The following is a 22,236-nucleotide window of genomic DNA, read 5'->3' as shown; positions in this document are numbered from 1 at the left end:
AATGGGAAACTCTTCCTCACCCAGCGTACTCACCAGACATAGCGCCTTCTGATTACCACTTGTTCAGATCGATGCAGCACGGCTTGAGTGGTACACGCTTCCGAAATGTTGAAGAAGTGCGAGAATGGGTGGACGAATGGATTGCTTCGAAACAAACATCGTTTTATCGAGATGGTATCGCCCAGTTGCCAGAAAGATGGCAAAAAGTTGTAGAAAGTGATGGAAAATATTTTCATTGAAATAATTTAAATAAATTTTTTACAATAAATGCTTTTTCTCAGTATTTTTTGGGCGGAAACTAAGTTAAGGTCCTATTAGAGAACCATACAGTCTCTTTCTTCCTTATCAGGTACAAAAGTTGTTATCTTACAATTTTACTACCTCAGTTCCTCGTCAAAGAAAGTGGCGGCTCGTAGCGGAGACTTTGGAACGGTTACACGACATTTTCCCGAAAACTAGATGGGAAAATGATGGTATTAACAAAAATCTCTAAGTAACAATTTTAATTTCTACGGATTAATGACATTGTTGAAGTAGCAAGTCCATGAATTTTGCGGAGTCGTTTTGATACATGCGTGTGTATCTGTCAAACACAGATGTCTATACTAAACTAGATTGCTAACTGAGGCTTCGAACTTGCGTCGCATGAGGTTTCCGGTTGTATGCGAGAAAATGGCGGTGGTCCTGTGTGTGTGACGTGCCACTTATGTGAGTACTAATGTGAGTACTAAACGTACAATGTGAGTCAACGTGGCCATTAAATTACTGTCGTAAAATGCCAGCATCTTATTGCATCAAAAAATATCGTAACAAAAAAAATAGACTGGATGTTATTTGCTCCATTCATTTTCAACAAAAAATTTTATGACTAATTATAATTATAAATGTATCCAGTGCTACAACTGCTAATTCTAATTTGTAGCTTGTGGTTTGTATTTAAATTTTGATGAAATCTAAAAGTATATCGACCAGATTCAAAAGCTCATTGAGTGGTTGCAGTATGAGTAGACCCAATAAAATTCAATAGTAGCCTTATAGGATTGTATTAATAGTTATTACTTGAAACTCATCTTAACTGAAATACTCAGATGAATTCTGAGTTAGATTTTTAGACGAATTACGATTCCAGATATAAATGTCATATGAATCATAATTGAACTGAAGTACTTTGATTTAACTCTAAATAAAAATCTGTATATCTCATATGAAGCATTGTTTCAGATAACAACTATTAATGTACAAAGGTCTTAGATTTATATTTAGAGTTAGATGTCAGTTTTTCAGTATATCAATATATACATGTTACATATTTTATGATTCAAATAAACAATTGAAATCTAACTTTAGATTAGATCTGAAAACCTTATGTGAGATAAGTTTCAAATAATGACAATTTGTTTTTCTAGATTAAAATCTTCTTGCACTCAAGTAAATCAACACTTGCAGTTTCAGTGTTGCAGCTGTTGTCTCATCAATGGTTTTCTTTTTCTTTTTGCATACTCTATAATATTAATCTTTTTTTCTGTACTAATAAAAGTGTTGTTATTAAAACAAACTTAAATAGATTCAATTTAAATAAATTGCGTTTGAGTTATTGTGACACATATAGCTGGGTAACTCATTATTAATAAACATTGCGTAGTATAAAATAAATAAAACAGAAAATTTACATTGCTCATATAGCGAGGGACGTTGTTGACTTTAAACGTTAATTACATTTCAACAAGTATGTTGACATTTAAATGTTAATTACACGATTGAATATAATCTCACAAAGCTATTGCGACTGTGATGTCATGCTTTCTGTTGGGAAAGCGACGCTTTCATCTGAGCTTGCTGAAATGTCTGCTGTATCTTCTCAAGTCCCTTTCTATGAGTATCCATTTTCTGCTGTATCTTCTCAAGTCCCTTTCTATGAGTATCCATTTTCTTGTCCAAGGTAGCGATTAAATCCTCCATACGTCTTCTGAAATGGACACGTAAGTTGAATGTTCTATTTAATTAAAAATATATACCCATAAAATGACACTTGCAATTGATTAAACAAATTTGTTTAATCGATTGCAAGTGTTACTTTATGGATATATATTTTTATTTCAACGTATTTCGCAAGAATTCTTAGATAGATTGATCGAATTCTTAAATTGATTAAAAAATTGATGTTCTTAGAAAAATCCCCTAAAATAGGTAGGTGTAAAATATCTCTGCACAAGAAGAGAATTTCCTCTCAAAACAGAAGGAATAAATCTTATATTTGGAATATTTTACACTTGGTATCTATTTTAGAGGATTTTTCTAAGAATAAGAAGAGCAATTTTTAAGGCTCCTGGCCCCTCGCATTGTCTATCTTTTTTTAATGACGTCAGAAGCGAGAAAATGCATGCTAAAAATTCTTCCGAAATACGTGAAAATAAAAAGACGTAAAAATACCTTAAAATAAAAATATATATCCATAAAGTAACACTTGCAATCGATTAAACCTTATGTGAGATAAGTTTCAAATAATGACAATTTGTTTTTCTAGACTAAAATTTTCTTGCACTCAAGTAAATCAATACTTGCAGCTGTTGTCTCATCGATGGTTTTCTTCTTCTTTTTGCATGCTCTATAATATTAATCTTTTTTTCTGTACTAATAAAAGTGTTATTATTATTAACACAAACTTAAATTTTAAGTCGACAACAATTATGAATACTATTAAGCACACAGTACTTATAAATTCTATGAATAAGAAATTAATGATTATCAAAAGACATTTATCATAAAATAACTGCTAATGCATTTATTTTATGATAAATAAAACCGCCCATTAAACAAATTTATAACATATTCCGCGCACTCCTCTTTTGCTCTAACAATCAATAATTTGTCATAAATTAACGTGACACACAATTCATCTTCCTAACCTATTTCTTCGCCTATTTCTAGTCAGGTTAATTTGCGATAAATTATTTGTGCATTTTCTCGCTTCTGACGTTAAAAAGAGATAGACAATGCGAGGGGCAGAAGCCTTAACTTAGCAAGAAATTAAAACTACCGGCCCTCAGAGAGGGAAATCGATGGTATCGAATCGGGACTATCGACCTGGCGGACAGTCGAACCGACGACAACTATCGATAGACACTCTCGCAGACGAGAGAGTCGAAGCATCGACGCGCATCGCACGTTCCCGTCGCGAAGAGTCGCGGGTAATCGGACGCAGTCGGCCGACGGATTGTGTTGAGTTAGTGTCGTCGCGATCGGAGCCGCACGGATCTTCGGATCGAACGTCGTCGTGACTGTCATCGTCATCGTCCTCGTCCACGTCCTTCTTCTCCCTCTCGTCGCCGTCGTCGTCGCCCGAAAATGTTCCACGTCCGAGGCCTCGCGCGTTCCTCGACCGCCCTGAAGCAGGCGCCGTGCAACGACGTTCTGCGAGGCATGCTGGCGCGCGTCCTCCCGGCTGCCGTGCAGACGAGCTCCCGCGGCTACGCCGACCACCAGATCCCGGACCGGCTGGCGGACGTGCCCACCGCGCCGAATCCCAAGTTCTTCGACATGGTGGAGTACTTCTTCCATCGCGCCTGCCAGATCGTCGAGGAGAAGCTGGTCGAGGATGTGGGCAAGCGATCGCGGCTCACCGTGGAGGAGCGCAAGAAGAAGGTCAAGGGTATCCTGATGCTGATGGAGCCGTGCGATCACATTCTCGAGACCACGTTCCCGCTGAGACGTGACTCCGGCGACTACGAGATGATCACCGGCTATCGCGCCCAGCATTCGACCCATCGAACACCGTGCAAAGGAGGTACGACTCTTCGTTGTTTTGATCCTTTGTCCGTCCCTCGTCGATCACGATTTTCAAGCGTGCGCGATTTTCTACCTGCCGAAAGTCACTCGTCATCCCTTCGACACCTCGACCTTTCGATCCCATCGACTGGGGATCTTATTTCATGCACTACGTTCATTAAATATCTAATATACGGATATGATTTAACTGTAAGTTGTATCAAATTTATCCGATATATACTCGTAAAATCATAAACTAAACATTTAATGAAATATTAAATAGATTCATGGACAACACGATGAATGAACAAATGAAGTGTTAGCGATATGACAGCGGACGAACGACGCATTTTGCGGCACTAATTGCGCTCACAATTAGCCCGTATTCCGCCGCGTAGCTTTGTTATTGCAGAAACCGACCTCAGAGTTTCTCGTGCTAATTCCACTGGAATGCATTCGAGTGCTCGGGAAACGGCAGATCCTGTCCGCGGTTCTTGCCATTGATCTGCCAGTTTACTCTGTCAGCAGTCTCTGTCAGCTACATTCTCAATTAGCAAGCCGCAATTTATAGCGGACACTGCGCAAAATTTGCTTCCGCAGCTTCGGCGAGATCCGGGAACGTTATTTCTCCTCCGTGAGAATATTCGTCGTGTCGTCGTGCGCGAATTTTACTTTGCATCCTCTCGACTCAAGGATGCTGCCGGCGAGACTTCTTCAAAGATAGGTAGTGTGTCGTAATAATCGACTGACCGGCTGATAAGGAAAATTATCTTTGTGCCGACAGTGATAAGAGACGCGCTATTTTCACGCACGTGACTGCATACTCGAAACATCATCCGAATTGTCATGCGCACATTTTACATCACGAAACGCCCCAGTCGAAATTTTGATCCTGCTCTCTACCTCAATATTCCATTTAATGTTTATTTTGACTCTGAAGTCTATACTAAAAAATGTATATTCTTAAATTAATTGAAAAATTGATGTTCTTAGAAAAATCCTCTAAAATAGGTAGGTGCAAAATATTTCTGCACAAGAGGAGAATTTCCCCTCAAAACAAAAGGAATAAATCTTATGTTTGTAATATTCTATACTTGGTGTCTATTTTAGAGGATTTTTCTAAGAATAAGAATAGCAATTTTTAAGACTCCTGGCCCCTCGCATTGTCTATCTTTTTTTAATGATGTCAGAAGCGAGAAAATGCATGCTAAAAATTCTTATAAAATACGTTGAAATAAAAATATATATTCATAAAGTAACACTTGCAATCGATTAAACAAATTTGTAAGATATTCCGTATACTCTCCTTTTGTGCTCTAACAATCAATAATTTATTGTAAATTAACCTGAATAGAAATAGGCGAAGAAATGGGTTAAGAAGATGAATTGTATGTCACGTTAATTTACGACAAATTTAAAAAGAGATTAAAAAGTGATTAAAAAGACATAAACAATGGGAGAGGTCAGGAATCTTAAGTGTACATCTCTCTCAAGTCCTTTTGATTCTGCTTTACCTATCAGCTTTACCAAGAGGCTTCTATCTAGAATAATTTCGTATGTTTCCTGCCATTTAAAGGCGCCAAGTAAGACTTCAGTTTCCATGTCCCGGGAAAAAAAAGTTTATATATAAATTTTATCCATACATGGTTATATATGATCATATATAATTACATATGTCGACATTGAAAAGAATACTATTGTGAAGATACAATTAAAATAAATGCTTATGTTTATGGTAGCTCATGATATCGACGTTTAATCAAATCAAATTATATTTTCCTTTTCTCATTTGACAATTTTCGTTTTATATATGGACATATATAATTGAATGATCATATATAAGGTCACATATATGGACAAAACTCATATATAATCATATATATTTATATAATTATATAATATATTATATATTTATAATAATAATAATTTATTACCATTCAGCTATATACATTAAATAGCCAAGAAGGGGACTTGGTTTACATTAAACAACTACCTCACACATTCCACACATCCTCCATTCTTTCATCCTTTCCATTCTTCCATACTTTCTATATCTATATCACATTAAATTCTCCTCTCTCTTTATTCTTTCCTTTACCCCTTTTCACTTTATCCTTTTTCTTTTTCTTTATATTATATATTTATATAATTATATAATATATTATATATAATATAATATATTATATAATATATTATTTATAATTAATAAATAAATTATATGATTATATATATTTATATATAATTATATAATATATTATATATAATCTTTTTTCCCGGGGTATATTAAATACACACTGATCCTTCAGAATAGACAGATATTAGAAAGAAAAAGTTCAAGTCAAAAGTGACATTAAAATTTTGACGGACCCGATAAAATCGCGCGACTAAAATTCCTCTAGTTATCGTTAGGACAAAGTACGATGATTCTTGTTCAGTCCGCATCCTGTTCGCAATTTTTAGGAATGACGTGGTGAGAGTGAAAGAGAGAGGCGCTCAAATGACGAAGCGCGCGCCTTCTCTCTCACTCACACATATCCTTCCTACAAATGGCGGACGGTGTCCTAACTGTGAGGAATTTTACATGCCACAAGTACACATATTCAAACAACACGATCGATATTCGTGTGAGCCGAAATGTCGAGTCGCATTTCCCTTCTTCTCTTTTCATTATCCGACGTAAAAAAAGATTGTATCGTCGTTCGCGCACGATTTACGCAGTGGATGCAAGTCTCATCGCGAAGGACAAGTGTCGAGCCTTTATCGGGCCTTCGGTTTCTCGTCAATAATCGGATGTTGCAAGGAGTTGCGAAAAAGTTTCGATTAATCACCGAGCCATCGGTATTTGTGCGTTCAGTTATCAGGTTGCGTTCTGTTATCAGGTTGTGCACGCTAAACGCCCGACACGTCCTCGAGTTTTGCGGCTTCGGCGATTACGACTTTAACCTTGTCCGATGAAGGTCAGATGTGCACGCGTTCGATGTGAAAATTGTGCTCGCCCAGAGACTCGCAGTAAAGGCGAGCAAGGAGACGCGCGCCGAAATAATTTCAATAGGGCGACGTTACATCTCTCCCTTTTCCCGTGTGAAAACAACGAAACTAGATCGAGTCTCATTAATGAAAAATACCAACATTTATCGCGGGATGTGAAGAGGAAAAAGACAGCCCACGTATCTTGCGTCGCGCAGCTGATTAATTGAATCAATTAATCGCGCGATAAGTTCCTCTTAGCCGCTTATCGCGATGTCGGTTTGAGTTGGAACTAAACAATGTGGGACAAGTATTCGAAACATATATGTAGCTTTGTAGCTGTTGGAATTTGGCCGGGTGCGAAAGCCGGCGATTAATGATATTACGATTCGGCGACACAATTAAAAACTCGTGATGAGCGCCACCGAGCCGTCTGAGCTTTTCATTCGCGCGCGCCAAACTATGAGCGAGCGGCCGAGAATAAGGCCCAGTTCCACAACCTCTAGTTAACTGACTATTCCAGTGGACTTGACCAATCGCATTTAGTGTTAAGAAGAGTTAATCAGAATTAACCAATCACTGTTGAGACTTAACCGGTAGTTAAAGTTAAACGGAGGTTGTGGAACTGGGCTTAAGTCGGGAATCTGTCGCAGTCGCGTTTAATGACAATGATATGACATTTCGAGTCAACAATCCTCACTGGACGAGTTCCCTTAACTTTTCGGGATTCTTCAGAAATGCCACGAGTCGCGAACGGCTTCGCATCGGAATGCACTCGTGCACTGAGGGGAAAATTATCTTAAAACCAATAAATATTTCTTTGGTGGGCTTGCATATTTATTTAAATCTAAACATATTTATTTAATTAACATATTTCTTTAAATCTAAATTCTCTTTATTTAAACCAAATATTGTTTATATATGTACAAGAAATAGGAAAAGGCGTGATTATGTTAGTGACGATCGTCTCTGCGACATTACTCGAGTTTGTCATCGACTCCAGCATCCTCTTAAGGAAATCTTAAAAAAATCTTAGCTTCTCATGAAAGCAGTTGTTTGTTCTATTTAAATAAAAAAAATTTAGATTCATATAAATTTGTTATTAGTACCGGCCAAGTAATGTAATTTTTCGGGTATTTTTTCTCTCTCAGTGTAAATTTCTAGGTAGATATCGGATAATTAAAATATAGATCGTTGATCTGTGCGTATTTGTCCGCGGATATCTGCGTTTAGCTGTGTAGAAATGTCCATTTGCGACTGCAGAGATGATCTGTGGAAACCCAGATAGCACAGAGAATTCAAAAAGAATTCAGTCACACATGTCACTAATTCTGAGTTCATTTTCAGATACAAAAAGATTTCTTTTTGCATTTGAAAATGAACTCAGAATTGGTGACACACGACTGAATTCTTTTTGAATTCTCTGTGCAATCTGGGAAAGCGACGTGCAAAATTTGCAGCTGGGTAAAGTTACGATTGTTGTGTTGGATTAGGTAATGGGTACCACGAGGAGATCGCATATTTGTGCGTCTACTTCTCCGCTGTTACACAAGGTAGCAAAAATACGACGTCACGTGGTGGGCGAGTTTCGAGTGTCGCTAAGGAAACCCCGTTAACCAGCGGACGTGCCTCGTGAAAATTTAGACACGAAACGAAAATCGGAGGGCAAATATCGTATGGCTGCGGACGTGCACGTGTATTCGTGTTTGTGTGGGTTGAAAGGCGCTCGTGGAGCGATAGATGGAATTATTTTTAGACCTCTTTTATAAGCTTCTCGCTTTGCAGACCGATTTCGCGATAATGAATGAAGACAAAAGCGTGCCGCGTATTCTAACTCGCCGAGACGTTAAGATTATGCGACGACAAATTCACATACGCGTCATAATGACGACACATTTATTCTTCCGAATTACACTAAGTGTCTGACAAGTCGTGATGCAACCAGCGAGAAAAGTTCCCAAAAAGAAGGAGCTGAAACTGCGGAAATGATAAAATTAACTGCGTATGAACATAATTAAACAATAGTAATAATAATAATATATAAAAAATTTAATTACAATGTAATTACAAGTAATTATTGTATTATTATATTATTGTATATTTATTTTTTCGTCTAAGGCTTTTCTCGCTTACAAGACAATCGTCATTCCAGACGTTGAAAGATTGACAATATATACTTTCGCATTTTGCGAATAATAATTAGTTAATTAGTTAATTGTTTAATTTTAGTTAGTTAATTGCAATTAGTAATTAGTTAATTAATCGCCACATGTTTACAGGTATCCGTTTCTCAATGGACGTGTCACGGGACGAAGTTAAGGCTCTGTCAGCTTTGATGACGTTCAAGTGTGCGTGCGTCGATGTGCCCTTTGGAGGTGCGAAAGCAGGCATTAAGATCAACCCTAAGAACTACTCCGAGCACGAGCTGGAGAAGATCACCAGGCGATTCACACTGGAATTGGCGAAGAAAGGTTTCATCGGTAAGGAGCTTTTGTATCGAAAGCTGAAGGGAAGAGGAGGGGCGGCGACAAAAGCTGAGAAGACTCGACCGACTACGACGGAGATAATCTCCTTCTGCGGTTACATCATCGTACAAATGGGTGTGACAGAGCGATGCGCGCGAGAGAGGCGTGACGTTCGCGCGATAATTTTAGATGCCGCCGAGAGGACGCGAGAGAACCACCTACCTAGGCTGTGTGCGCGCTCGCGAAATGTTTATCAGCGCAGGAAATTCGTACGATCGACGTGGCCGTCTACGCCATCGGTTACATCACACGCGCACAACAGCGCAAACAAACACGTGGCAGATAACAGCTGTATTTTACGGCCCGATTGACTGTCATACAAATTTATTAGTCCGCGAGCGCAAACGCACGTGGCGAGTCTCTCACGCGTTTCTGTTTGCTCAAGAGTTCGCGAAAACAAGAAAACGAGATTCGCTAACGTCGTCCGTGTCGAGTGTCGCAGGCGAATCACGGTAGCGTTTAGACAGATAACGACAGATAAGCACCGACGTGAGATTAGAAGGCGCAGGAAATGTGCAAACAGATTAGCGCTGTCCACTCGCGATATAAGATCGCAGGTGAATTAACATACACTATGAATTATTTACCTCGCTCGATAGAACGGTCATTTATTTACAAATATGTATACAGCGCGCCCCTTTAACGATGGATAACATGCGACGTTCGCTCTTATGTACGACATTTCTCAAAGGCTCCATTGTCACTCCTCAGGACCTGGTGTCGATGTTCCCGCACCTGATATGGGCACAGGTGAACGAGAAATGTCTTGGATAGCCGACACTTATGCGAAGACTATCGGCCATCTCGACATTAACGCTCATGCTTGCGTCACTGGCAAACCCATCAATCAAGGTGGCATTCACGGTCGCATCTCTGCGACAGGACGCGGCGTGTTCCATGGTCTGGAAAACTTCATTAACGAAGCCAACTACATGAGCATGATTGGTACGCATGATTGGTAAAGAGAATCTCGACTTAAGTAAATATGTTAATAGTATCTATCTAATAAATATTTGTTTATCTCTTTAATGACGTCAAAAGCGAGAAAATGTATGCTATAAATTCTTGCGAAATACGTTAAAATAAAAACATATATCCGTAAAGAAACACTTGCAATCAATTAAATAAATTTGTAAGATATTTCGTGCACTCCCATTTTGCTCTAACAATTAATAATTTATTGTAAATTAACTTGAATAGAAATAGGCGAAGAAATAGGTAAGAAAATGAATTGCATGTCACATTAATTTACGAAAAATTGATTGTTAAAGCAAAAGAGGAGTGTACAGAATATCTTACAAATTTGTTTAATCGATTGCAAATGTTACTTTATATATATATATATATATATATATATATATATATATATATTTATATATATTTTTTATATATATTTTAGATATATATTTTTATTTTAATATTTCGTAAGAATTTTTAGCATGCATTTTCTCGCTTCTGACCTCATTAAAAAAAGATAGACAATGTGAGAGGCCAGGAGCTTTAAACAAAACAAACGCATTAGTAGAAGAGTTTAAACTTGAGTCCAAGTTTAAACTGTTATTAAAAAATCGGCCTTATTGTAACCGATCAAAAAGTTTGGTTTAATTTTTGTTTTTACAAATTCAGTTTTTTTACATTCAATGGACCAATTATATTAAGTGAATAGTCACTATTATCTATGTTCTGGCAGCATTCGTTTATCGTCATGGTAAATCGTAAATTCACTGTCGAAGAAGGCAGAAAATCAAACCAAACTCTTTGAATATGTACGATAATTATGTATTATATGTCGTATATTATATGCGTGTCTATTTAATGCACGTAATAATTCGCAGGCACCACGCCAGGCTGGGGAGGCAAAACTTTCATTGTGCAAGGTTTCGGTAACGTAGGTTTGCATTCCATGCGTTACTTGCATCGCGCTGGTGCCGCCTGTATTGGTGTAATCGAGCACGACGGATCCATTTACAACTCAGAGGGCATCGATCCGAAGGTAATTCCTCGTAATTCCCTCGTGCACTTATCTCAGCTTAACTCTATCGTGATTACCTTCTTTCCATGTCGAATACGACAACATGTTTAGTATTTATTTAGTATTATAGTATTGATCTATCAGTTTATAGTATTATTCGACTGGTAGTTTATATATATATATATTTATTTACTTCAGCTTACATTGCCAGAAAGGGACTTGGCTTATAATTTTTCTATCTCACTTATCCGCACACCTACTCCCTACAGTTACCCTTACATTATCTCTTATCTTAATTACTATCTTATTTTACATCTTTGCCTTAATTTTTATATCCTTACACATTTAACTTTTAACCTTTACTTTTTACTTTAACACTTAACCTTCTATTCTTATGTCTAACATAACTGCTTTCAATTTTACTCTATTAAATACTTTCTCTATAACCTAGTTACATTGCACATCTTATTTGGCATCCGTCATCCTTCTCTTTTTAAATCTGTTACCTATTCTTACCTATTCTTACTTCTTTCCTATTTTTACTCTTTCTTTTCCTTTTCCTATTCTTACGACTTTACATTTCTCATTGACCCACAATTCTTTCTCCTTGCTTTTACCTTCCATAACTTTGTTAAAGTCCTTTCTTTCTCTTTGTCTAACTTACCATCCCATATCCTTTTCAATCTTTCCTCTTCAGACTGGTAGTTTATAGTATTCTATAATAATATTCTGTTGCAATCCATTTCTAAATTCTTTCTCCGTGTTTCAGGAATTGGAAGAGTATCGCATAGAGAACGGCACCATCGTCGGCTTCCCCGGAGCCAAGCCATACGAAGGCGAGAATCTTATGTATGAACCATGTGATATATTTATACCCGCTGCCATAGAGAAAGTAATTACCAAAGAAAACGCTGGACGTATTCAGGTAGGAATCGCATTTTGCACTAATAAATAATCAACTCGACAAGTCAATTATAATAACGAGTTATATCGACCCGCAATCAAGAACGTGCAATCTGAATCGCACTCTCCACGCAGGCAAAGATCATCGCGGAGGCTGCCAACGGACCGACAACTCCCGCCGCCGACAAGATTTTAATTGACAGAAATATCCTCGTAATTCCGGACTTGTATATTAACGCCGGTGGTGTTACAGTCTCGTTCTTCGAGTGGCTTAAGAACTTGAACCATGTGTCGTACGGCCGTTTGACATTCAAGTATGAGAGAGAATCCAATCACCATCTCTTAGGTGCGTGTCAGACTCGTCGTGCAACGACTAGATACGTTTAATTCGCATCGCAGACGCGCATTATTTCCGTATTATAATGCGATTAATACATTGATTTACGCTCGCAGAATCGGTACAGGAATCCTTGGAGCGCAGGTTCGGTCGCGTCGGTGGCCGTATTCCTGTTACGCCGTCTGAGGCCTTCCAGAAACGTATATCTGGTGCTTCCGAGAAAGACATCGTCCACTCCGGTCTGGATTACACGATGGAGAGATCCGCCAGGGTAATTATCGACCGATCGATAACGTTGGACCAGTCAAAAAGATCGATTTTCGTGTCAAATTCGATCGTTGCGAAATGAGTTACCCTCATTGACCGCGTAATCGCCGCGGTTGTCTGTTTCCACTAGCAACGTTCTGATGGAAAAACAGAGGGTAATCGGTTTGCCGTCGAAAATAGAAAACGGCGCCGAGACTGAAAACGCTTCTTGACTGAGCTAATTTATTTTAAGATACACTTTGTAGACCGAAACAGAGCCGGACACAAATAGTTTCGTATTATTTTTATTGCAGGCCATTATGAAGACTGCCATGAAATTCAACCTTGGTCTCGATCTGAGGACGGCCGCATACGCGAACTCGATCGAGAAGATATTCACCACTTACTCAGAAGCCGGTCTCGCTTTCTAAGTATTAGTCACAAGATTAAGCGCGGCGAATTGTAAAAAAAAAAAAAAAGCAAGGCAGAGTCAGTTTTACAGTGTGACTACAAAAGAAGTGACTTCGTATCGCTCAAGAGGCAACTCAATCAAGGGATAACTCAGCGGTTGTTCATCGTGTCAAGCAGCAACGATGAACAGTATCCTGTACACTCGTTTACGGAACGGTTTGAACGCAGATAAAATTAGAGGCTCGTGCCACAGTCACGATTGCTTACGTGCTCGCGTGGTAATCGATCGTGACTGAAGCCGACGATACACGACGTGATTATTGGCCTCTTTTATTATTATTATACTCTTATCTGTAATATGAAAACATAATAAAGATATTTCCGTTTTCCTTGAGTACTCCTTGCAGCTGTGACGTTGCATGTCTTGTGTATCGTCACTTCTGTCAGGTTAACGGAGTAACGCGTAAGGTCGTGAATGGCTCGTATCTGATGCTCCTCCTAACTTTATCAAAGAAATTCTCAGACTGTTTCGCAGACGAGTGTATGTGTTTATCATCCGTCACGTTCTCTGCATCGTAAACAATTTGCCTAGTACATATATAGAAAGTTCATGTAAAAGTCGGATATTACGCGAAGCTGTTGAAAGAACACTATGATGGTAGCTATGATTGGAAGGAAGACATCGACCTCTGTCGGCAAGAATAGATTACGGAACAGACGCAAGACCAGTGCATTTTTATATTTCACTTTTTATGCATATAACGTATAATATATATATATATACACATATATATACACATATAAGATTGCGACACGCGGTCGAGTCGGATAGCTGTTTGTTGTGATCCGTCGTTTCTGTTCGAAGGTACAATTATAATGACATCGCATGATATTTTATCGCGCCAACAAAGTGAAAGTATTTGAGAATGTTAATCTCACGACGAGAGAGTTCATTGTTATCAAGGAGGAGGAGGAGGAGGAGGAGAACGACGCAACGCGGTACAGCAGTACATAGTATTCGCTCGTTACACGCACGTTAAGATTCCGTTGAAGAAAAGGACACGCTCGTAAGATATATACTCGATTCCGAAACGGGAGACTTCCGATTTTCGTATGTACGCGAAACGCCTCTGTCGACGACATTCGACGCGTACAACAGCAGACTGTTTGTCAGGCATGCCATTGTTTCGATTGGAATCGTGAAAATAAACCAACTAATGGGATTATGACTGCAGCACACTTCGTCCTCGTCGCTTTCATTTACGTTGGTTACTGACCCTTTGTACTTTCCGTTCGGTATCCTTGACTCGCCGTTTTTATTGGTAGATATATACGTATGAAGGAAGGCACGAGTTCGCCGCTGCACAGTGCAAGTGTGCTCGTTCTCACGTGTTTTATTCAACGCCGATGAATCGTGCACAAAATATATACGCGCGAAATACGTACTTTATGTCAAGCAGAACGACTTGGCTCTTCTCAACGTTAGATACATTATCGAGAGGCGATGATAAACGATGAAAAGCGATATCAACGTGAAATACATATTGACAAAAGAAGAAAAAAGAAAACTATTGATTTTATTCAAATACCAAGCCCAGTTTGTGGAACGATAAAACTGTCCTGACTCTTTCGTAGGATGCAGTTAATTTTTCAACGCAAAAAACAATATCATACGTAATTTATTTTAAGCAATTTCTTAGTAACCAGATATCGACTTTCCGATCGATAAGCTACCCTTCTGAGCGGCTGTGTAAACGTCAACGATCAGAAGCGATCGTCTATCACAAAGATGAAATCAAACTAACGCGAGCCCACGTACAAGATAAAACCAACACAGATTTTGCGTTGGACAGGCGACGTCCACGTCGCCGAAGGTGTCGACGCCACCTGTAGACGCATCAACCCAAAAATGAAACGTGTTGGATTTCATGCGGAGATTAATGCCCTGACAAGTCCGTGACGTGGCACTTTGGTTTCTACATAAGCAGCTGACTTTTATTTCCCAGGAACGCAAGTACGTGCATTTAATGTCACGGAGAATTGAACATAATTTCCAAAGGAGAGGGAGGGAAGAGGCAAGGAGAGGGAGAAATCGATCATATCGCGATCCACAGAACGGTGGATATATTTTTATCTCTCGGCCGCGGGTGAATTTCTGAAGGATCGTATTGGCTCGCGAGAGAGAGAGAGAGAGAGCGCACGTTTCGGTACGCGGACACCGTCGCCTCGCGATATCCGCAAATAGCTCGTGTATGCACGTCGACGCTCGTGCACAGCCGGGACGGACAGCCGCGTGCACACACTACCACCACACAGGGCGGCGCCCGGCCGTTCCATAAAGCGTCGCGACGCCGCGACGACAACTTCTCACTCGTCCTGTCACTACTCCTGCTGAACGGTGCACACCATCGGCGGCGCAAGGTGGGAACTGGCGGGAAGGGCGAGGGTAGTGTTGACGCACGCGGGAGAGAGAGAGAGTCCAGTTTAGTCGAGCGATCCTCCGGAGGCTGCCTCTGATCTCTCGCGATCATCGTCGCGAGCACTACGGGAGCGCGAGATTACGGGAGACCCTGTCGGCCATTGGCCGCTACGGAATTCCAAGGGTGAATAATAAGGGTGGGCGAGAAGGGTGGACGACCTCTCTGAGAGCGAATTCGCGGCCCAGGCAGGGGAGCCGAACGAGGACGCGAAAACCACCACCCTTCGACGCTCTTTCGCTCCCTCTCTCTCTCTCTCTCTCTCTCTCTCTTTCACCCTTTCTCCCTACAGTGCATTCGCGAGTGCGATAAGGACAGAAGTGCGATTAGATTGTGCGCCCGTTATCGCGGATCTAGAGTGTAATCGCGTGTCGCTGATGCGCCCACCTATGTGTTATCTTGTATTAATGACGATGGACGCGTTAGATGCGTTCAGAGTCGAGCGCTTGACATCGCAACGGGGATCGTGGTAGTGTCACGCTGAAAGGGATTAATATCCTCGGGGATATTCGGTATTATTTCTTCTCTCTTCCCGCTCCTTTTTGATCGATAGCAACGCTTAAGAGACGCTCCTGTGCGCGTAGATACGACTTCAAACCGGAGGCATCTTCTCGCCCACGTACTGGAAGGCGCGTTTTCTCACGGATCTTTTCGAATTTGTTCGCTTCTAGGTGGCGAGGTTCGAATCGCGCGTTAACCCCACCGACATACCTATGGCGACCATAAGCAACAGCAATGGATCGACGATTCAGATCAACAATCGGCCCGACGACATCCGCAAGCGGATCATTGGCTGTGAGTCATCTCTGAGCAACAATTAGAGTTTAACTGCATATGTGTGTGTGTGTGTGTGTGTGTGTGTGTGTAACGGAAGAGTCAATCGCGCGAATTCATGCCTCGCATTCGCCGCGTCTCAAGCCTGATCTACAATATGCTACTTGTGTTCTGTTTCTTGTCTTCTGTCTTCTTCTGGCTTAAGCTTGATCTATCATGTGTTATTCCTGCTTCTTTCTCTTTTTCTCTTTCTGACTCAAACTTTAAGCTTTAAGCCAGAAAAAGTCAGAAGATAAAAAACAGGACGCAAAAGCATATTGTAGATCAGGCTTAAACTCTACCTTAACTTTTCTTACAAGGAAAAACAAGAAACGAGTTTCGAGATTTTTCCTCGAGTTCTCGTCGTGCTATCACGATTGATCGTAACTGCTGATTTTCGAGTCATCTTGATACGAGAGAGTCGCGTTTCCTCCATTGTAATTACGCCGCTCTTTCCGTCGGGTATTTCGCGGGAGGCACGGTGGCTCCCCTCATTAATGTCAACGATTATTCCTTAGAGTATACGTGGCGAATATCAGACGAGAATATACGTATCCGAAGTCTCCAAGGAACTGTAACGTTGCCGCGTTGAAACACACGAGCGCGAGAAATGAATTATTCGACAAGTGTAAAGAAGGTCAAATACTTCTATACGCAGTCGAACTTCAATATTGCGGCCCCGGTAGAGTCTCGTGCATTTGCGATTTCAACCAATCGAGCATTATTACGGGGACAGAATATGAGCTAAGTTTGTACTCGCCATCTGTCACGTCACCTTTGACATTCGCGAGCGATATTGAAGAGGGTTTCCCCGGGAAACTGTCGGCAGGAACTTTCGGCGAACTCCTTTCTCTTTTTCTCAAGGAAGGATTTTTTAAGGCCCCTGGCCTCTCGCACTGTCTATCTCTTTTTAGTGATGTCAGAAGCGAGAAAATGCATGCTAAAAGTTCTTGCGAAATAAATTAAAATAAAAATATATATTCATAAAGTAACACTTGCAGTCGATTAAACAAATTTCTAAGATATTCCGTGCACTCCCCTTTTGCTTTAACAATCAATAATTTGTTGTAAATTAACGTGACATACAATTCATCTTCTTAACCTGTTTCTTCGCCTATTTCTATTCAGGTTAATTTACGACAAATTATTGATTATTAAAGCAAAAGAGAAATGCACGTGATATTTCACAGATTTATTTAATCGATTGCTCTTTCATCTCGAAGATACATAGAAATAAAAAAGATCTCGTATCTCTTTCACTTCTGTGCATTTTCGAGGTAAAAAAGCGATCCGACGTCTTCGATTTACAATGCCGAATGCAGCTAAGTTAGAGAAAACGTATATTTGCCCCACTTCAATATATTGCATCAGTTCAACAGTGCAGCTACAAAGAACAGGGCTAAGTCTCCTCTTTCTCGTTCAAAGGCATTTCTTCCGCGAGTGAATTTGAGAGCCGCAAATTCAGGCGCGAAATGCGCCGGCCTTTCGCGCCGTCCGATCAAACGATCCTCGCTGATATCCGACGTATGTAGACGCCAAAGTCGTTCGCTTTGTATACCCGGCCGAATATTTAGGCTGCCAACGAAAATATAGTAGCTATATGTTGCCACGTTGTCCAAAATAGATCGCGCATCATGCGTTTACGCGAGCCACGCATCGTGTGCAATTTACAATTCACTTGGCGGCCTTTTTTGTGCGTAGCGAGATCGACGAAGTTGCTGAAAAGGCCTTCTCATCTCAGCTGGACGTGTGAAGTGGATTAAGTGCGTTGTGTAACGTGCAAATTACGCTCCAAATAGTAATTTTCTTAATGAGAAAAAATATCTAAAAATTAACAAATATTTTTTAGGCAGGTACCTTTAACATATTTACATAAATCAAAATTCTTTTTATTTAAATTTACTCGTTTTAAGGTTTCCAGCCCCTCGTATTGTTTATCTCTTTAATGACGTCAGAAGCGAGAAAATGTATGCCAAAAATTCTTGCGAAATACGTTGAAATAAAAATATATATCTATAAAGTAACACTCGCAATCAATTAAATAAATTTTTAAGATATTTCGTGCACTCCTTTTTTGCTCCAACAATCAATAACCCAGTAAACATGCATGTCTAAAAGATGTCGAAATGATATCTACAAGACGTCTTATGCAACAAAATGTTGCATATAATATCTTTTAGATATCTTTCGACATCTTTTAGACATGCATGTTTACTGGGAATTTATTGTAAATTAACTTAAGTAGTAATAGGTGAAGAAATAAGTAAAAAGATGAATTGTATATCATGTTAATTTACGACAAATTATTGATTGTTAGAGCAAAAGGAAAGTGCACGGAATATCTTATAAATTTGTTTAATCGATTGCAAGTGTTACTTTATAGATATATTTTTTTATTTTAACGTATTTCGCAAAAATTTTTAACATGCATTTTCTCGTTTCTGATGTCATTAAAAAAAGATAGACGATTCGAGGAGCCAGGAGTGTAAATCAAAATCCTCTTTATTTAAATTTACTCGACTTAAATAAACAATACTAAAATTTAAATGAAGAGAATTACGATTTAAGTAAATATATTAATAGTATCGATCTAATAAATATTTGTTTATCTCTTTAATAATGTCAAAAGCGAGAAAATGCATGCTAAAAATTCTTGTGAAATACGTTGAAATAAAAATATGTATCCATAAAGTGACACTTGCAATCAATTAAATAAATTTATAAGATATTTCGTACATTCCTTTGTTGCTCTAACAATTAATAATTTATTGTAAATTAACTTAAATAGAAATAGGCGAAGAAATAAGTAAGAAGATAAATTGTATGTCAATGTTAATTTACGAATTATTGATTGTTAGAGAAAAATAAGAATGCACGGCTATCTTACAAGTTTTTTGTTTAATTAATTGCAAGTGTTACTTTATGGATACATATTTTTATTTCAACGTATTTCACAAGAATTTTTACTTTATGGATGTATATTTTTATTTCAACGTATTTCGCAAGAATTTTTAGAATTCATTTTTTTGTTTCTGACTTCATTAAAAAGAGATAGACGATTCGAGGAGCCAGGAGCGTAAATCAAAATTCTCTTTATTTAAATTTACTCGACTTAAATAAACAATACTCGGTTTAAATGAAGAGAATTACGATTTAAGTAAATATATTAATAGTATCGATCTAATAAATATTTGTTTATCTCTTTAATAACGTCAAAAGCGAGAAAATGCATGCTAAAAATTCTTGTGAAATACGTTGAAATAAAAATATGTATCCATAAAGTGACACTTGCAATCAATTAAATAAATTTATAAGATATTTCGTACATTCCTTTGTTGCGCTAACAATTAATAATTTATTGTAAATTAACTTAAATAGAAATAGGCGAAGAAACAAGTAAGAAGATAAATTGTATGTCAATGTTAATTTACGAATTATTGATTGTTAGAGAAAAATAAGAATGCACGGCTATCTTACAAGTTTTTTGTTTAATTAATTGCAAGTGTTACTTTATGGATACATATTTTTATTTCAACGTATTTCACAAGAATTTTTACTTTATGGATGTATATTTTTATTTCAACGTATTTCGCAAGAATTTTTAGAATTCATTTTTTTATTTCTGACTTCATTAAAAAGAGATAGACGATTCGAGGAGCCAGGAGCGTAAATCAAAATCCTCTTTATTTAAATTTACTCGACTTAAATAAACAATACCCGGTTTAAATGAAAAGAATTTCAATTTAAGTAAATAAGTTAATGATAGCCATCTAATAAATATTTGTTAATTTTTAAATAATTTTTTTGCGTGCACATAGACGGTCGATCTTAGTGCGTCGTTCCTCGCTAGCCCGTATGTCGGGTACTTAAAAGCCTATCGGACAATATCCCTCGGCGAAATCTGTAATTGACGTCCAGAATTGGAACGGTGCATTTTAAGTTGAATAGGAAATCTCGATAGGACGCAAGCAATTACGTCCATTCAACGCTCGATATTCGATCAGAAATTCATCACGCCGCCAATCTAAACTCGTTTGGGATGTTCGTGCCGCAGATAGAACACCCTGACTGAGAGGATCGAAAGGATAAATTCTGAAGAGGCACTCGACAATAAATTCTGTAAATAATTACAATTACTTGACGCTCGATATTCGATCGGAAACCTTCTATGCCATTAACGCAAGCTCGCTTGGAATTTTCAAGCTGCAGAAAGAGGAAGAGAATAACTTCATCAGATAAATACACAATCTCTCCCCGTTCGTATCAGCTTCGGCGATCAAGCGTGCGACAATTGCAGCTGATATCAACATATTACACACTCAATATCACACATCAATATCGTCTGGAACGCTCCTCGCACTCCCCTTCCGTCGAGATAAAGCTCATTGTATCATGGATAATGTTGGGAAAAACATCGCACGAAGTTCAACAAAAAGAAGGGAAGGAAAGATAACGGAGCGTTTAACGTCAGTGAAAATGGCGGAATTAGACGGCGACATTTCCGCCGCGGGAAACTCGAGCCGGTCGAAGATCGCCACAAGCTCGGAAAGTGGCTCGCTAGGTCTGGGACGGATACACGTGAACTTGGAATGTTTTAGCATTCACCTTGCGCCTAGCGCTTTCTATAGACGCGCTATAAGCGCATCAGCGGGCTTTATTCGCGGCGTTATTCGCGGAAATAGATCGAACGAGATGTTCGACGGAGACTCCGTCGAAACCGCCGTCTATAGGGACGAGGAGTTCGATCGCGGTCTCGATTCCACATGACGAACGATAGAATCGCGCATCTGCTCGCTCATACTCTCTTTCTCTCTTCCTGAAATTGTCGCGGAATGACGTGTCGTGGAATATCGTAATAGTCTCATCTGATAGCTTGTTGTTTTGCACAGCACTGTTTTTTCCGGCGCAATTGATTACACGGCGATAAGCAACGCGAGCGACGTAAACAGACATGAAGCATGCACGGCAGCTTTATGCAAAAGGTCTGGTAGTCACAATTGAATTGCTCTCAATGGCGGAAGTTACGTGCGAAATTTTTGACAACGATGTATCGGTTCAGTCAGAAAGTTCGGCTCGATTCTTGAGTCAAGTCTGACTCCGTTGCATTCAATGGAGACCATACTGAGAGAAAAATATGGTTACTTTCGCCCCCAATAAAACTGTTTTGTAATTTTAACCACAAAAAATAGTTAGAATAACCATCCTTCTAATAACACTTATTAAAACAATGGTTATTCTAACTAGTTAAATAGTTAGTGTTATTAGAAAGATGGTTATTCTAACTATTTTTGTGGTTAAAATTACGAAACAGTTTTGTTGAGGGCGAAATTAATCATATCTCTTAATGCAGATTGTTCCAATTATTTTCATTCGTTTTCATTAATTGGCTTCAATTCGATTGTCAGCGACTATACAGAATCTCGCACGAGTCGGAAGGCTTCGCCAAAAGTCTTCTTTCGCCGCTGGAGATCTAATTAAGGGTAGGTGAAGAAGAAAATGGAGAAGAGAGAGAGAAATATGAAGGAGAGAACACACAACTTCTGCCAGATTGATTCTTGCCGATTCGTGACTGAAATAAAACGTCAATTTTCTCGGCGTCCCTCCCTTGGTAAATATTTGCCGAAAAGGGGGAGTATCGAGGACGCTCGGTCCCTTCCCCGACGAGAAGGGCGCGTCACCTGAGCGCAGGCCAAGTGTGCCGTCATCCGCGAATAAAGGGTGGACGGGTTACGACGGGTGACGGGACGAGCGGACGGGAAAGCGCGGGCTGCGAAGGGAAAATGAACGAACGAACAGGAGGGGGGGGGGGGGGCGGGGGGG

General features: G+C 39.3%; 3 protein-coding genes across 9 annotated transcripts in view; 2 read left to right on the top strand and 1 right to left on the bottom strand.

Annotated features, from left to right (window-relative positions):
• Positions 1–82: 82 nt before the first annotated feature.
• LOC116844580 overlaps positions 83–22,236 on the bottom strand; it is a 46,205-nt gene continuing 24,051 nt past the window's right edge. Inside the window, exons 9-10 of one of the 2 annotated variants that reach the window (XR_004378100.1) lie at positions 382–1,966; positions 83–144 (exon numbers count right to left, since the gene is read on the bottom strand). The gene's annotated coding sequence lies outside the window, so the exon portion shown is untranslated. Of the gene's footprint in view, positions 145–370; positions 1,967–22,236 lie in introns of both variants that reach the window. The other variant, XR_004378101.1, reaches the window with a different exon arrangement.
• LOC116844577 (glutamate dehydrogenase, mitochondrial) lies at positions 3,184–14,360 on the top strand. Its single transcript, XM_032816300.1, has 8 exons — positions 3,184–3,784; positions 9,012–9,212; positions 9,969–10,202; positions 11,093–11,250; positions 11,999–12,154; positions 12,268–12,478; positions 12,586–12,740; positions 13,030–14,360. The coding sequence occupies exons 1-8, from the start codon at positions 3,346–3,348 to the stop codon at positions 13,144–13,146; spliced, it is 1,671 nt and encodes a 556-aa protein (XP_032672191.1). The 5' UTR covers positions 3,184–3,345; the 3' UTR covers positions 13,147–14,360.
• The window catches only part of LOC116844581 (band 7 protein AGAP004871), a 23,545-nt gene continuing 16,675 nt past the window's right edge, over positions 15,367–22,236 (top strand). For 2 of the 6 annotated variants that reach the window (XM_032816310.1, XM_032816306.1), the window contains exons 1-2: positions 15,604–15,729; positions 16,275–16,398. In XM_032816310.1, the coding sequence (XP_032672201.1) occupies positions 16,317–16,398 (82 nt within the window). In that variant the 5' untranslated portion in view covers positions 15,604–15,729; positions 16,275–16,316. Of the gene's footprint in view, positions 15,548–15,603; positions 15,730–15,779; positions 16,116–16,274; positions 16,399–22,236 lie in introns of those variants that run through there. The other 4 variants (XM_032816313.1, XM_032816307.1, XM_032816308.1 and 1 more) reach the window with 4 other exon arrangements.

The sequence above is a fragment of the Odontomachus brunneus genome, unplaced genomic scaffold (assembly GCF_010583005.1).
Source record: "Odontomachus brunneus isolate Ranch 3 - 2012 unplaced genomic scaffold, Obru_v1 Obru_scaffold_042, whole genome shotgun sequence".
NCBI classification, from domain to species: Eukaryota; Metazoa; Arthropoda; class Insecta; order Hymenoptera; family Formicidae; genus Odontomachus; species Odontomachus brunneus.
Note: the sequence above shows the minus strand (reverse complement) of the source record. Positions and strands in the feature narration are given on the sequence as shown.